This window comes from Mangifera indica, chromosome 11, assembly GCF_011075055.1.
Source record: "Mangifera indica cultivar Alphonso chromosome 11, CATAS_Mindica_2.1, whole genome shotgun sequence".
Lineage (NCBI taxonomy): Eukaryota > Viridiplantae > Streptophyta > Magnoliopsida > Sapindales > Anacardiaceae > Mangifera > Mangifera indica.
The window spans coordinates 958,408-973,203 of NC_058147.1; the positions used below are offsets into that span (position 1 = coordinate 958,408).

General features: G+C 36.7%; 3 protein-coding genes and 1 long non-coding RNA gene across 5 annotated transcripts; 2 read left to right on the top strand and 2 right to left on the bottom strand.

Moving 5' to 3' along the window:
• Positions 1–552: 552 nt before the first annotated feature.
• On the top strand, positions 553–4,112 carry LOC123229528 (pentatricopeptide repeat-containing protein At2g13600-like). Of its 2 annotated transcripts, none has more exons than XM_044655394.1 (2): positions 553–2,646; positions 3,985–4,112. In XM_044655394.1, the coding sequence occupies exons 1-2, from the start codon at positions 642–644 to the stop codon at positions 3,996–3,998; spliced, it is 2,019 nt and encodes a 672-aa protein (XP_044511329.1). In that variant the 5' UTR covers positions 553–641; the 3' UTR covers positions 3,999–4,112. The 2 variants fall into 2 exon arrangements, with proteins under 2 accessions (XP_044511329.1, XP_044511330.1); XM_044655395.1 differs by lacking the exon at positions 3,985–4,112 and adding an exon at positions 2,722–3,321 and having other exon boundaries at positions 553–2,619.
• Positions 3,886–7,018, bottom strand: LOC123229527 (protein PLASTID MOVEMENT IMPAIRED 1-like). Its single transcript, XM_044655393.1, has one exon. It carries the CDS (start codon positions 6,605–6,607, stop codon positions 4,040–4,042), a length of 2,568 nt encoding a protein of 855 aa, XP_044511328.1. The 5' UTR covers positions 6,608–7,018; the 3' UTR covers positions 3,886–4,039.
• A 554-nt stretch (positions 7,019–7,572) lies between these two features.
• On the top strand, positions 7,573–9,370 carry LOC123229863. Its single transcript, XR_006504953.1, has 2 exons — positions 7,573–7,861; positions 9,132–9,370. It is a non-coding gene; the product is annotated as an uncharacterized LOC123229863 (long non-coding RNA).
• A 1,199-nt stretch (positions 9,371–10,569) lies between these two features.
• Positions 10,570–14,213, bottom strand: LOC123229862 (protein CUP-SHAPED COTYLEDON 3-like). The gene is made up of 3 exons (XM_044655857.1): positions 13,582–14,213; positions 12,431–12,708; positions 10,570–11,458 (listed from the first exon to the last, which is right to left on the bottom strand). The coding sequence occupies exons 1-3, from the start codon at positions 13,781–13,783 to the stop codon at positions 10,760–10,762; spliced, it is 1,179 nt and encodes a 392-aa protein (XP_044511792.1). The 5' UTR covers positions 13,784–14,213; the 3' UTR covers positions 10,570–10,759.
• Between the last annotated feature and the right edge of the window lie 583 nt (positions 14,214–14,796).

The following is a 14,796-nucleotide window of genomic DNA, read 5'->3' on the forward strand; positions in this document are numbered from 1 at the left end:
AAAATTATATATAATTTTATTGATATATATATATGTATAAAACTAATGAAATTAACTTATTTATAACGAGTATCTTATTTGTAATGAAAATAACTTATTTATAAGATTGGATGCTCTCAGGTTTGGTTATGTTCGGTTTAAACGAGCTAAATAAAATCTAAAGTTTTAGTTTGTTGTTTTGAACTTAATTCGAGATTGATGTCTTATCAATATTGTCACATTGAATCCTTGTTGTTACAAGTCCTTTTTTTATATTAAATGTCTTTGGATTTGAAATACGAAACAATAAAATTATATGTATTTATTTTACATATATAAATAAGTATATTTTTAATATATATTATCAAAAATAAATTTAAATTAAAAAAAATAATATTAGATAATATAATAATATATATATATAAATATATATTAATTTATATTAGAAAATAAATATAGAATTATCCAATGGCTGGAGACTCTGACTAAATGACAAGTCAACAGATAAACGACACCGTTTTAGTCTTTAAACCACGGAGTTTTTTTTGGTTAACCTAAACTACCGTGTTTGAATTACTTAAAACAAACACAAACTGAAACCCGCGCAAAATCAGATAGAACTTTCACAGAAACTTGAATGAGTTCAATCTTCAAACCCTCCAATGATCATCGACTGCTCATGGTTTCCGTTCAAATCACGGCCGTTCGTTTATTTGCCCTGGCTCTCCCGTTCCGTTCATCATCAACCCGTTACTACGAAACTCAATCTCTTCCACCACCCATCAGTTCAACAATCTTACATTCAACTCTCCCAAAAATTCCACGAGGCCATGAAAGCTTGCGCGTCTCTCCAATCAGTTCATGTCGCTAGGAAACTCCATGCCCAGCTCATCTCAACAGGGTTAGTCTCATCTATTTTCCTCCAAAACAATCTTTTAAACATGTACTCGAATTGTGGCTTGATCGACGATGCTACGCGTGTCTTTTTTAGTTCTGGGTATCGCAATGTTTACAGTTATAATATTATCATCAGTGGGTTGGCGCATTCGGGTCGGGTCATACAAGCGGAAGTTTTGTTTGATGAAATGCCTGAGAGAGACTCGGTTTCTTGGAACTCAATGATGTCGGGTTACTTTTGGAATGGAAAGTATGATGACGTTATAAAGGTTTTTGTTTCGTTGGTTCGAGAATGCAGTTGTGTTCCTAGTTTGTACTCGTTCTCTTGTGTGATGAAGGCTTGTGGGTGTCTAGGATATGGGAAATTGGCTACACAATTGCATGCTTTTGCGGAGAAATTTAATTTTGGAAGTGACTTTTCTATTGAGAAATCGAGTTTGGATATGTATGTTAAGTGTGATGGTATATATGACGCTGAGAGATTATTTTTTAGAATGAAAAATCCAAGTTTGTTTTGTTGGAATAGTATGATTTATGGTTATTCAAAAGTACTTGGGGCTGAGAGGGCTCTTGATATGTTCAAAAGAATGGCTGAACATGACGTTGTGTCATGGAACATAATCATTTCCATCTTGTCCAAGCATGGCTTTGGGGTTGAAACTCTCTGTATGTTTATCGAGATGTGCAGGCAAGGTTTTGGATCGAATTCCTTGACATATGTAAGTGTTCTTAGTGCATGTACTAACATTTGTGATCTGGAATGGGGTGCCCATTTGCATGCTCGGTTGATCCGTTTGGAATCTTTTCTTGATGTTATTGTAGGCAATGGTTTGATTAATATGTATGCAAAGTGTGGACACTTAAAATTTGCTAGGCGGGTATTCAACAGCTTAACAGAACGTGATTCAGTTTCATGGACTTCTATAATTTATGGGGCTGCTCATTTTGGGCTTGGAGAAGAAGCTTTGCAATTATTTAGCCAAATGAGAGATGCTCTTGTTAACGTGGATGAGTTTGCCATTGCCACTGTTCTTGGGGTTTGTTTAAGTCAAAATAATCTTTCCATTGGAGAACAACTTCATGCCCATACAATCAAGACTGGAATGGAGTCCTTTGTTCCTGTTGGAAATGCTCTAGTTACAATGTATGCTAAGTGTGGTGGTAATATTCAAAAAGCATATTGTGAATTTGAATTTATGCCTAGAAGAAATATAATATCTTGGACAGCAATGATCACTGCATTCTCTCAAAATGGTGATGTTGAAAAAGCCCGCGATTGTTTTAATAAAATGCTAGAGAGAAATCTTATAACCTGGAATTCAATGATAACTACATATAATCAACATGGGCTTTGGGAAGAGGGTTTAAAACTGTATAATTCAATGCTAAGGGAAGGAGTTAAGCCGGATTGGGTCACTTTTTCTACTTCAATTGGTGCCTGTGCTAATTTATCAATATTAAAGCTAGGGATTCAAATTGTGGCTCATGCCGAAAAAGTAGGCTTTGGCTCTGAAGTTTCAGTTGCAAACAGTGTTCTTACTATGTATTCAAGATGTGGGCAAATTAAGGAAGCAGAACAAATTTTTCATTCCATAGGTAACAAAAATCTGATTTCCTGGAATGCAATGATGGCAGGATATGCTCAGAATGGTAAAGGGAAGAAAGTTATTGAGATTTTTGAGGATATGTTAAAGATGAAATGCAGACCTGATCATATAAGCTTTGTAGCTCTTCTTTCGGGGTGTAGCCATTCAGGGCTTGTGACTGAAGGTAAACTTTATTTTAATTCCATGACTAAAGATTTTTGCATGTCTCCTCGCCATGAGCATTTTGCATGCATGGTAGATCTACTTGGGCGCTCTGGGTTGCTGGAGGAGGCTAAGAGTTTGATTGATGGAATGCCTTTTAAGCCAACTGTTGATATATGGGGAGCTCTGCTTGGTGCTTGTCAGATACATCACAATACAAACTTAGCAGAACTTGTCCTGAGAAATTTGCTTGAGCTGGATTTTGAAGTCTCTGGAAGTTATATTCTACTTGCAAACACATACTCAGATTCCGGAAAATTAGAAGGTGTAGCATGTCTAAGGAAACTGATGAGAGAAAAAAGAATGAGAAAAAATCCTGGTTGTAGCTGGATAGAGGTTGATAAAAGAATACATGTGTTTACTGCTGATGACATAAATCATCCACGAATCAAGGACATCTACAGAGTGTTAGAGGAGATTGCAGAAAATTAGTAAATTCTGGAAGTGTGGCAATTGCAGTTGCATTATCTCACCGCTGTCAAGATAGAAACTTGCTGTGGCTAGGGCTGGATGCGAGCCGAGCCGAGCTCTGCTCGCAGCCAGCTCGAGCTCGGCTCGGTTCATATATGGGCGGCTCGAGTTCGGCTCGAGCTCGGCTAAGGCCGGCTCGTTTCGGGCTTGAGTTCGGTTCGGCTCGTTTTTCGTTATCAAAACGACATTATTTTTAATATATATTGGTCAAAACGACGTTGTTTTATATAAAAAATTAAAAAAAAAAAATCTACCGAGCCAGCTCGAGCTCGGCCAAGCCCGGCTCGTTTCGGGCTCGACCGAGCCGAGCTCGAGCTGGCTCAGCTCGAGTCCAGCCCTAGCTGTGGCTTTCGGATTTATTAGCTTTCCTGCTTGGATGCCCATTTGAAAAATCTTTGTGTTTTGCTGTGGTTTCCACTTGGTTAGATTACCTTGAGGGAACTTATAGTGTGGGATAGATGGTGGTTTCATCATTTCAAAGAAAGATCCTTATCCTGCAGAGATTTCTGGTTTCGTATGGTATGGGATTTAGATCAATAATCATTCTACTTATTCTTTGCACTGTTTGGGTTTAGGTTATATCTATTAAATTGAGAAACAAGATTGTGTTCTATCCATTTTTCATACTTATACAATAATGTAACAGTGCATACGATAAAAAGAAGTAATCATTTTAGGTATGCTAAGATAGAATTTAGACTTCTATTTCATATACATTGAAACAATGCTCTTTAAAGTGCAATATTATCATTTCATGTCTTTATTAAATTTAAAATTGAGGCTATAATCCTTACACTTTCTAATCATACTCTATTGTGTTTATGGCCAGGAAGGAGATTCTGAAGTCAATTTAGATTTTTGGAATGAGATACAAAGTTATTCTTTTACTTTGAAAACTTCACATCTGGATTTCTCATTGGTTTAAGCCACATATCAGCCATTACCCGTGCGGAAATGCTCCACAACAAATCTTGTCCCTTAATATAGACATGTTTTCCCTTTTTGCCTGACTTTCCTAGACCATGAGCTAACAGCCACTGCATAGCAGTTAGCCTCTGTTTTTCACCATCCCACACATTCCTCTTTCCTCCTGTTCTTACCCTCAAACTTCCAACATGCAAACTGGCCACTTTGAATCTCTTTTCCTCATCATAATTGTCCATGTTTTTGTTTGCACGTGCAGCATGAATAAGAGCTACTGCAGGTCCCCCAACTGCCTCATATCTCCTAATAGGATCACGTAGCTGGATGACCACTACTAGTGCAATTGCCTCTTGGTTCCCTAGCTGACTATCAGAAGCAGTTGAGTTGTAATTTTTAATCCAATCTTCCAGTGGAACAGCCGAAGTGAGAGGGTGACTCTGATCTTTGCCACTACTTGTAATTGTCTTCTGAATTAATGGAGAAACAACAAAGGGAGCATCTTCCTCAGCCATTTCTGCTTGAATTTTTAAGGCTTCAACTGCCATTGCCTCAATCTTCTGCAATGAGAAGGCCAAAATCTCCTCTGCTGTCAATGGATTTTCATTGACATTCCAAAGTCCTGTTGAAATCCTTTCTTTCCTGCCTGTACTCGTGGCAGTGACCATGGTTTTTACTGCAGCGATGGTGCGTGCAGCACTTGAGGTAGCACCTTCTTTGTTCCTTCCTTGGATGATTGCAGAAGCAATGCCTTCAAAGGCTATTTGTTCGGCAGTTTTACCAATCAGTTCATCCATAGGCATCAAAGACAAGATTTCTGAACTGAGTTCCTCAAATCCAACAGCTGCCATTCTCTGAAATAATTCAAACCCATTCATGGATTTGTTTGACGGAAGGACAAAAGGTTTTGATATCTGCATTGCTAGTTTTGGAGTATCCTTCCTTCCAACTAAAGTGTCCAGAGGGTTCATAGCAGCTAAGTAGCCTCCATCCCTTGTTTGAACCACAGAACCTAAACCCTTTCCAAGATCCGGAAGGTATATTTTGGTTCCAGCATCTGCTGAATCTTCATTTTCATCCAGCTGCAGGGGAGGAATTTCTGGTTGATTAAATTTAAATTTGTTAGTCTCTTCATCCTCAAGCATTTGAAGAAATTCCCTTGTTACAGTTTCTTCGCCTGCATCCAATCTCTGTGATTCTATTTCTTCGTCTGTTTTGATGATTTTTTCTTCTCCTATCATAGATTCAAGAGCTTTTATCTGCTGAGCTATTGAATCAAACTCTGACAGTCTCATAAGATGTGCCTGATCATGCACTACCTCCTTGACGACCTCACTTGATGCTGACTTTCCTTCATTGGTTTCCTCGGATTCTCCTTCGCCAACCTCTTCTTTGTCTTCAATCTCAACTCCTTTATCCACAACTTCAAAGTCTGGGAGGTCAAGATCTTCTATTTTTGATTCTGGTTCTTTGGACTTCTGAACAGAGGGAAGGGTTGAAGGAACTGGCGCAGGCTCATCCAGATTCAAGTCATCAATTCCTTGAAGATCAGCAGATGCTCCTCTCTCTGAAGGAGTCCATGCTCCTCCTCGGCTTGACATCCTTGGACTAGGGACACTAAATGAAGTTTTTGATTGCCTACGGCCAAAAGATGGAGAAAATTTTCTAGATTTGCTTGACTTTAGGCCTTCGGCCTGACTATAAATATCAAGTCCTCCATCTTTTTCCACAATTTGAAACCCCAATTTCAGAACAAGTTCTCCGCCCTTTGCCTTTCCTGACAGATTGAAACTCATGTCCCACTGTCGAACCCGAGAACCTTCAAAACTCTTGGCGATGGATTCCTGAATAAGTTGGCTCAAATCTACGACACACCTTCCAAAATCGAGCTCCCCAGCATCAGTTGCAAACACATAAATCCAAAACGGACGAGGCTCAAATTTCAGCTGCTTCCCATTGCCAGGAGTGCAATAAACATGACACTTAACAAACAGTGTTTCTTCAAAATCAGAAGCTCCCTGTGAAACCCTCGAGGGCATCGTATGAACTGCTCCGTCCTTTGTTTCTTGTTTACGTACACAAACAGAAAGCCGAAGCCCATTCATGGAAGCTGGAAGTCCTTGGACAGTAACAACTTCTACAGAGAACAAACAACTTAATTTCTGCATCCCAATATGGGAAAGTGCTCGAATAGGCTTCCAATTCCAAATTCCTTTCTTTTCTGCTGAAGCTCCCTTTTCATCTGATATCTTGATGTCTTGCTGGTTCAACACCTTGCCGCTCTCTATCTGCTGCTGACTTTCATCATCAAGCTTTGGCCTTGAACGCCATGGGGACAAGGACATGCGCCCGAGTTTAGTGGTGGTTTTCTCATCAGTAGATGTGATTGGGGGAACTGAAGTTCGGGGAAGAGCAAGAGAGGCAGTTCTTCTAGTGGTTGTATGAGGAGTTTGGTAGAGGGGTTGGCTAAGTGCTTGAAGTTCTTCCAAGAGCTGAGTATTGGAAGTCCTCCTGTTTGAGTCAGCTGCCATTAGACCTGCAATTGTAAGATGCAAATGGTGTTGGGATTTTTAGTTTTGGGAAGATGGAATGACGATGAGGAGTTGTGGGTAGTTGAAACCTTTTCGAGGTGGAAAAAGAGCCAAAATTATTATTTTGTTGGTGCTTCCGAAACCAACCAAGAAATCTTGTTGAAAAAAATTGTGTGAAGGATAATTGAAGAACGTCTGTGAGTGCCCTCTCTCGTCTTCTGACCAAAAAAAAAAGGATTGAAAACGACAGCAGTCTGGTCCCAGAGAACTTATTTCCCGCGAAATGAGGTTTCACTTGCATGCACACTGTCGTGATCCTTATCCCTTGGGTTAAGGCTGGATTCGGGCAAGGATACTCTTAGCTTAAGATTGAGTTATGCAAGCTTGACTCAATCGAGTTGCTGTGTCTTATTTGATAATTGTTTTTTATCTCCAATAAACTTTCTTCTGAATCTCTCAATAGCTTTTAAAGATAAATGAAATTAGAAAAATAAAAAGAAAAATTTGCATACATTTATAAATTATAATATTATATCTCATAATTTAAATTAAGGTTAAAAATCATTTCTTTTCAAATAATTGTCATGTCATTTTATGATTTTATCTAAAGTTGGGTGTGATTAGAGTTAGCTCAGTATTTAACTCAAACAAGTTGAACTCGAATAACTATCCACCCTAGTTCGGTTTAATTGAGTGATCGGCTAATTCTCTTTTTGAATAAATTTTCATCTTCTTTGTGAATTTTATTTTTTTCTTTCTACTCCTTATTCAATAAATTTATCGTTGAATGAATAAGCAAAATTCAATCTCAAACTACTCATTTTAGATTCAAACTAAGCTCTAATTGAAACCAATTTAAGTTCAATTCAATTTGAATCTATCTTTAATTTTGCCATACTTTTATTAATAATCAATTTAATTTCTAATTTATTTTAAGAATTGTTTGTTTGTTTGTAATGATGGGCGGAGGCGAGTTGGCCCAATATTTTTTAAACTTGGGCTTGAGTATTTGGGCCAATGCAAAAAGGGCCAAATGTGTGGCGCATATTCTTGTAAAATAGTTAGGTCTAAATATGAAAGTCATTGAGAGAGTAAGAAGAAGAAAATCGAATCGAAAGACTGGAGATGATGAAAGGGAAGCCATTGGTGGCGAAGCTTGCGGCCGCGGCTAAGTTCGTGGTTCTTCCGGGAGCCATGGTTGCGGCTGTCCTCTATTCACCTCCTGAATACAAGTCTGATAAATATCCGAAATAGGTTCGTCTACTTAGGGTTTTGATTTTTCTTTTTCCTTTTCCTTTGTTGAGATTCAATTTGGATTGCGATCATGTAAGGGATCTTGCTTTTTCATCTCGAACTTATACCCGTCTGATTTTATTCTGCTCAATGCTTTTGTTTGTCGTTGTTAAACACTTAAAGGAATTGAAAATACTTAAGATCTCTGTTTCATCTAAGAACTAGGTGGCTGGTGCTGTGAGAACTTTTGGTTGCTTATTATTTGGACATTCAATGTTGATTACCCTGTTAGCTTATGGTGAAGTACTGTTTGGTGTTACATATTTGCTTCATATTTTACTCAATGTTTTAAAACCCAGACCTGGTCCGACCAGGACCCTGTGCCCAGCCCAGTTGCTGGCCTGGATAAGCACAAATTTAGATTTTGCAGTTGGACTTCTGGGGTTGAACCTTCCTGGTTCATTGTTCCACCACTTGGTAAAACTGATAAACCATTACCCTTGTGTCAGCATGTTGTTATGTTGACATCAACATAAGATATTGCAATTGTTGGGAATCAAGCAATGCACCACACCACCATGCTAGGACTCAAATTAATGTGGACATGCGAAACCAATGGCCAAATTCAATTTTGATTAAATGTAATTCATATTTTATATTTAGTTATTAAAATGGCTAAATTGTTTTAATATTATTCTAATATTTATTTAAACAGGGTTTAATCGCCATTTTAACTGTTTAGATCAAGAGAAACCCTGATCGGCCCTTTCACGGGGTCAATGCTTGGTCAGGGTTCTAAAACATTGATTTTACTTGCTGAAATGATCATGCTTAAGAATCAAATCTTCAACCTTGAATTTGTTTTCCTTTTATCTGGTAACTGCTTTATTTTGCCAGTTAGGGTAGCTCACCTCTTTCATATTGAACTTGTACATGATTATTAAGGGTATGCATTGTAGATATAGACAACTTGCTTTTTTATGTATGGGATTCAATTTATAACTCCTTTAGGGCTGTTTGAATTCTTATGTCTCTATCTATACCTCGGAGTAAATTAGACTTAAGGCTATCAAATGTAGAAACCAACATGATTTCTAATAAGTTCTGGCATTTCTTTATAGGCTGATAATGGCTGTTATTGCCTATCCTGTTTATTGGAAAATCTGTTATTTGTTTTCTTGTGACATTTTATGTCAATGGTCCACCCTTTTTTTTCCCTGTGGTTGTATATTTGCAAGAACTACAAATTGCAATCAAATGTGACTAAATATTAATTGTCTGCGTGTTACAGGAACATTTCCATGCAATGCTTAGAAATCCATTGTTAAAACGTTGCTGCTATTTTTGATGCAATGGGTATTTGATAATCACCATATAATAATTAAGGGCTATGCTATGTAGGTATGTGGAGTGGACTTGTTTTCCTTTACTTTGATCTAAAACTCTAGGAGTTTGAATCTCTATTTTTACTTCTGTGTAACAAACTTTGTTGAAAATAAAATGCTATCCTGCAAATTTATGGTTGCCCCATTTATTGCATTGTGAATTGTATAAAATTTCAATGCTTTTTAATTGCTTGCGTGCTTGTATTGTTGAAATCAGCAGGGCTGATTCTTTTTTATTGGAGAAGCAGACTCAAATTTCGGAAACATATTTTATTTAGAAACTTGCAGCTAGAATTTGGGCACTCTGATACTTGGCTGTGAAATGTTTATTGGTTATAGCCAGCCAAAAAAAAAAGGGAATTTTGGCACTCAATTACTTGGCTGTGGGACACAAACATTAAATCAAGTGATAGTAATAATGGCCTAGATTATGTTGGTTTGGTTCGGCTATTTCTTTGACCTGAGAAATAGTTTTAGCCCATGTCCTAACAGCTTTGAAAAACCATTTGACCCCATTGCCAGGGATTGAATATGCGTGCATGACTGGCCAGGGGCCGGAATATTCATCACTGTATAACAATATGATAAGTATATGAAGAATAAGCATGCTGGCTAGTGTTGGGTTCATTGTTCAGATTGAACGAGTTGAATTCAAATTAAAGTGATTTTAGTTTGTTGAGCTCAATCTCGGCTCAGGATTGACATTTACATTGGGGCTCATTTTGTCAGCAATTTTTTTCTGTAACGTTTTTTGTTCTTTGATATCATTGGTCATTTTCTCTTTTATACTCAAGCTTGAGCCACCCATCTTAGACTCGAAGTCAGTTTAATCCAATCTTTGTTTAAGTATGGAATCTATCCCTATTAATGAATGGATGTCATGACACGATTGGTGAAATGGCATTGGCATTCGTAATGATGATAAAATGTACTTCATAAATATGCAAATCCAAGCTGTATCCCTGTCTCCCCCAATAGTCAGAAGCAATATTAACTTAGAGGCCCTACAAATTACAATTACAAACCCAGCTAGAGGCCCTCGCATCTCTGCACATGCATGCAAATGGGAGCCAATCCCATCGTCAATGATAAATACAGGTGACGTAAAAACGTCCATTCTCTTCCTTCCTGTCACATCATTCATTTAACCCTTTCCCTGCCAACTTTCTTTTTTCCCCTTCTCGGCTCTCTCCCTCTCCCAAGATTTTCGAATATCCCATAAGGATACCAGACAGAAGTATATGAATTGTTCTAAGACCATCTCTAGATTTAAGATTTTCTTTAAACGGATTAGGTTAAAAAGAAAACTTTTAACTAAATGCAAAAGGAATAATCAAACTCAGGTAAGAAACAAACAATATTTTTACAATAATAAAAACATACAGAAAGAAGTTGTCCAATACTAGTACATGAAAGATGGATGGATACTTGCATTTGCAGGGATGGAGAGATTACTCTAGATTATATATATATATAGTGGGAATATACGCAAACTATTTATAGATATATATGATCTCATTAAATGAGGAGTTGTTTAGGCATCCAATGCCCAAGATTCTCCAGGGAGTCTGATGGAAGAATCAAGCATCCCTCGAAAGCTACTCCTGTTGAAAGCAACTGAAGTAGACATCTCATTGGCACTGCTCCCCGCAGTATTTCCAGATTGTGTTGTTGTAAGCCCCGAAAGATTACAACCCATCTCAAAAAACAAGGGATTTTGATATGTGTTTGGCTGAATTTTTTCCATCCAGCTAAAGCTGTTGTTGGCATCAGGTAGTTGGAAATGGGAAAAGCTGGCCTCTGTCTTGCACTGTCTAGGAATAGCATTTTGTTCCTTCAATGTGAGATCTTGATGTGAGAGGAGGAGGGACTTGAAGAGCATGGAAGAAGGTGATTGGGCGATTGTGGTAGAAGGGTTATTGTGTGAAAAAGAGGTTTGGAATCCATTCATTGGGAAGAGGTCATCTGAATGAGAATGTGATTGAGACACAACTGGGTTTATTATCAAGCTTTTCAGGTCACTTTCTTGCTGGTGGTGCTGATACACAAAAGCATTTTGGAAATCTGGGTTTTCAGATTCTTGACATTCCAGTAAGGCTGTTTGAGTTTCAAGCAATTGAGGCAAGGAACCTGTAGGAGATGAACAAGCTTCAAAGACATAGCTTTGTCCTTGCAGAATGCCATTCTTCTTCTCCCCGGCCTTGTGAAATATTCTGCATATCACCCATTCCTCCTGCCCAAAAAAAATTGTTCTTTCAATATCCATTAACAAATACAATCAGCATTTATATTTTGATTTGTTTTGAAAACAAGATGATTAGTTTGGTTTTCAATAGGAACTAATAAAAGTTTGATTCGACATGCAATAAAATCTAAAAGCTTATCGTTTCAATAGCAAAAAAAAAAAAAAATCCAATTTATTTAATAAAAAAATGATAATAAAATATTCCGAATAGGGTTAAATTCAAATTGAACAAGTTCAACATCAAAATCTAACATAATTCGATTTTAATTTGTTTAAATCAAATTTCAATTGAGTTTTAGTCAAGATTTTTGTGATTTAGTTTAACTCACAAGTACAAGAATGACTCAATTTAATTTGAGTTTGATTTATAGGTTAATTTGAATTAAGAGAAATAATGATTAAAATAATATTATTTTATTTATTATTAGATAAAATGATATATTTTTTTAATGAGTTACAAATCAAACTCACCAAAATAAATTATGAATTTGAGTTGAGCATTAAACTTTGAACATTATGCTTTTAATTTTGGCGACAACTTTGACTGATTTTGATTTACGTTATTTTTTTATTTGGTTCAAATTTGAGATAGAAAATATTTAAATTTGATTAATATTATTCAGAAAAATAAATCATATTGTATATATGTACAGTAACAGTATTTGTAAAGAAAAGATCAAATCTTTCAATCAATCAGTCGTATCAATCAAATCAAAATCTACCCCAATGGGTAATAAATAAAAATGTGAAAACGGTGTAGTCGGCATCCACACACCCCATCCATCAACCATAATAAGTCAACCTAGAAGGGGACAAAGGGAGGGGGCCAAGCGGGTGCTGCAGCAGCAGTAATAGTAGTAGTGGCTTACTAACTTTTTATATATATATATATACGTATATGTATTCCCTATGCCATGATATGCACGTGTGAAGATGACAGTGGGGCCCAGTACTACTTACCTTACACGTGTGGCGATAGGAAAAGTCACCATCCAAGCGGTACTCGTGCATGACCCACTTGGTTTTCTCTCCACGGGGGGCTCTGCCTCTGTAGAAAACGAGGGTTTTTTTCATGCCGATGAGACCTCCATTTGTGGCACTGCTGCAAACTTCCCTGTCTTTCCCTGTGGCCTTCCAGTATCCAGCCCCCGTTGCTCTGTTTGTTCTTAATCCAGTCGGGTACTTCCTGTCCCTCAGGCTAAAGAAGTACCATTCTTTCTCACCCATCTTGGCAACATCTATAAACAACCAACAATGGTAACACCATCTTTTATAAATTCATATTCATACATATACCAATGTCAGACCATGTATATATATATATCTTACTCTCTCTCTTTCCTGTCCATTGTTATGCATTTATTATGCCTATACAAGTAACATTATATGTAAAAATTTGTTTAGATATATCATATGATCAGATTTCCAAGTGAAAGAAAAGAATGACTTATGTACACTTATACTGAATACCCATTTGAGTACTTAACTTAAAATCACAACCAAATTGATAAGATTTATTTGTACAGGAACACCAAAAGGTCAAGAGGGGTCGACCCCATTTGACTTTAAATATTTTTAGTTCGGTAAACATAAAATTTCATTATAATCTTTATATTCTTCGTTAACTCCTTTATTATCTCTTCATCATTGACCCCTAAGTTTTATTCTTTTGAAGAACATATGTCTTCTACTCAACTGCTTGGCATTGACAAGGCTCAAGCAATTATACACACACACACACAGAGGCATCTGCAAGTAAATTGAGATATACACATATGTAAATTATAGTAACAGTTAAATCTTAGAGCGATCATAAATGGTTCTTCAGCTAAAATGTAAAATGGTTATTAAGATGTTCAGTGGGGCAGTATGAGGAATGTCTATGAAAGTTTACTGTCATTTTTAGATAAGGATTTAGCTTCCAGTCCACCATTTTGTTTATTTCTAACAAAAAAAATCGAAAGGCCTCTAGAGAGGAGGCAAGCTTGGAGAATTTTTAGATATAATAATATGCTAAAGAACACAACCTAGCTAGCTGCTAAGTGAAGTAGATAATATTCTCACATATTACCATTTTTTTTTTTGCTTAAAATGTCAAGAAGAAGACATACCTGGTAGCTCCCAAGGCTCACATCTGTTAAGGTCAAGCTCAGCAATTTCTATGCCACACAAGGTCCAGTTAAACACTTTGGAAGCCAGATAAAAGGTGATGAGTTCTTCATCAGTGGGGTGAAATCTGAACCCTGGAGGCAAACCCTGCTCGTTAACTTCTTCACCATTGAGTTCACTTAGAACTTCCTCCACAGCCAACATGGTCTTGCTATTCTAGAGAAAGAAGAAGAGAGTATGAAGATTTAGTATTGCATGCGGGAAGAAAAGGGGCTGTAGAAATATATAGAGAGAAAGAAGAAGGAAAAGAAGCACTGAAACTAAAGAAGAAAAGAAAGGGAAAAGAATTGAGCGGAGGGAGAGATAGATTTGGCTTTTGGGATCATAAATGCGAGACAGCAAGAGAGTTGAAGGGCCCTACTAGAAAAGCTGCAAGACTTCCTTCCCTCAACTAGGAAACAAACAAATAAAAATATATAATAAAGATGACTTTGATTCATAAAAACAAGAGATTGAGAGAAGGCAGTTAATGCAAGGTTGGGTTTTAGAGATTTATGCGTGCGTGTGTGAGCATGTTTTGTGAGAGAGAAAGAAATGAGAGGAGTCAGGTTTTTTTCAGATGGCTAAGACGACTGGTAGGCTTTCTGATTCCTGAACAGTAAATCATCATCCACCTAATTCTTTTTCTGTGCAAAACTTTTATATTTTCTCTGTCCAGATAGATTTCCATATCCATGCCTCAAAATGGGTAGTTCTATTAGTGAAGCTGGGGGCATTCGTCCCCATAAGAGTATTATTTTTGGTAGTGAAAGTGGGTACGAGATTAATCACTTAATCTGAAATTTTATTTATTAAGTATAATTAATTTAAATTTGATTATATTAAAATAGTAACTCTTAACTAAACTCTTAATTAGATACAAAAATGATTATTTGATTAAAGTAAGAGTTACTTGTAAGTTTAAAAAGTTGGGCGCATCCAAATAAAGAAGTATAAGTTTGAAACTCGTTAAACATATCAAGATCAAAATTTTAATTAATCTAATAGAGTGATTGTAGAACTGATAATTGGATCCATAGTTTTCTCATATTTATAGTGGTTGGTTTGGACTTAACTATAGTTAATCAATTTAGATTGTATAATATCAAGTCAATCCAAATATAATTCAAATCATATTAGAGTTATAAGATTTTGATATGTATTTAATTCAATGTTGG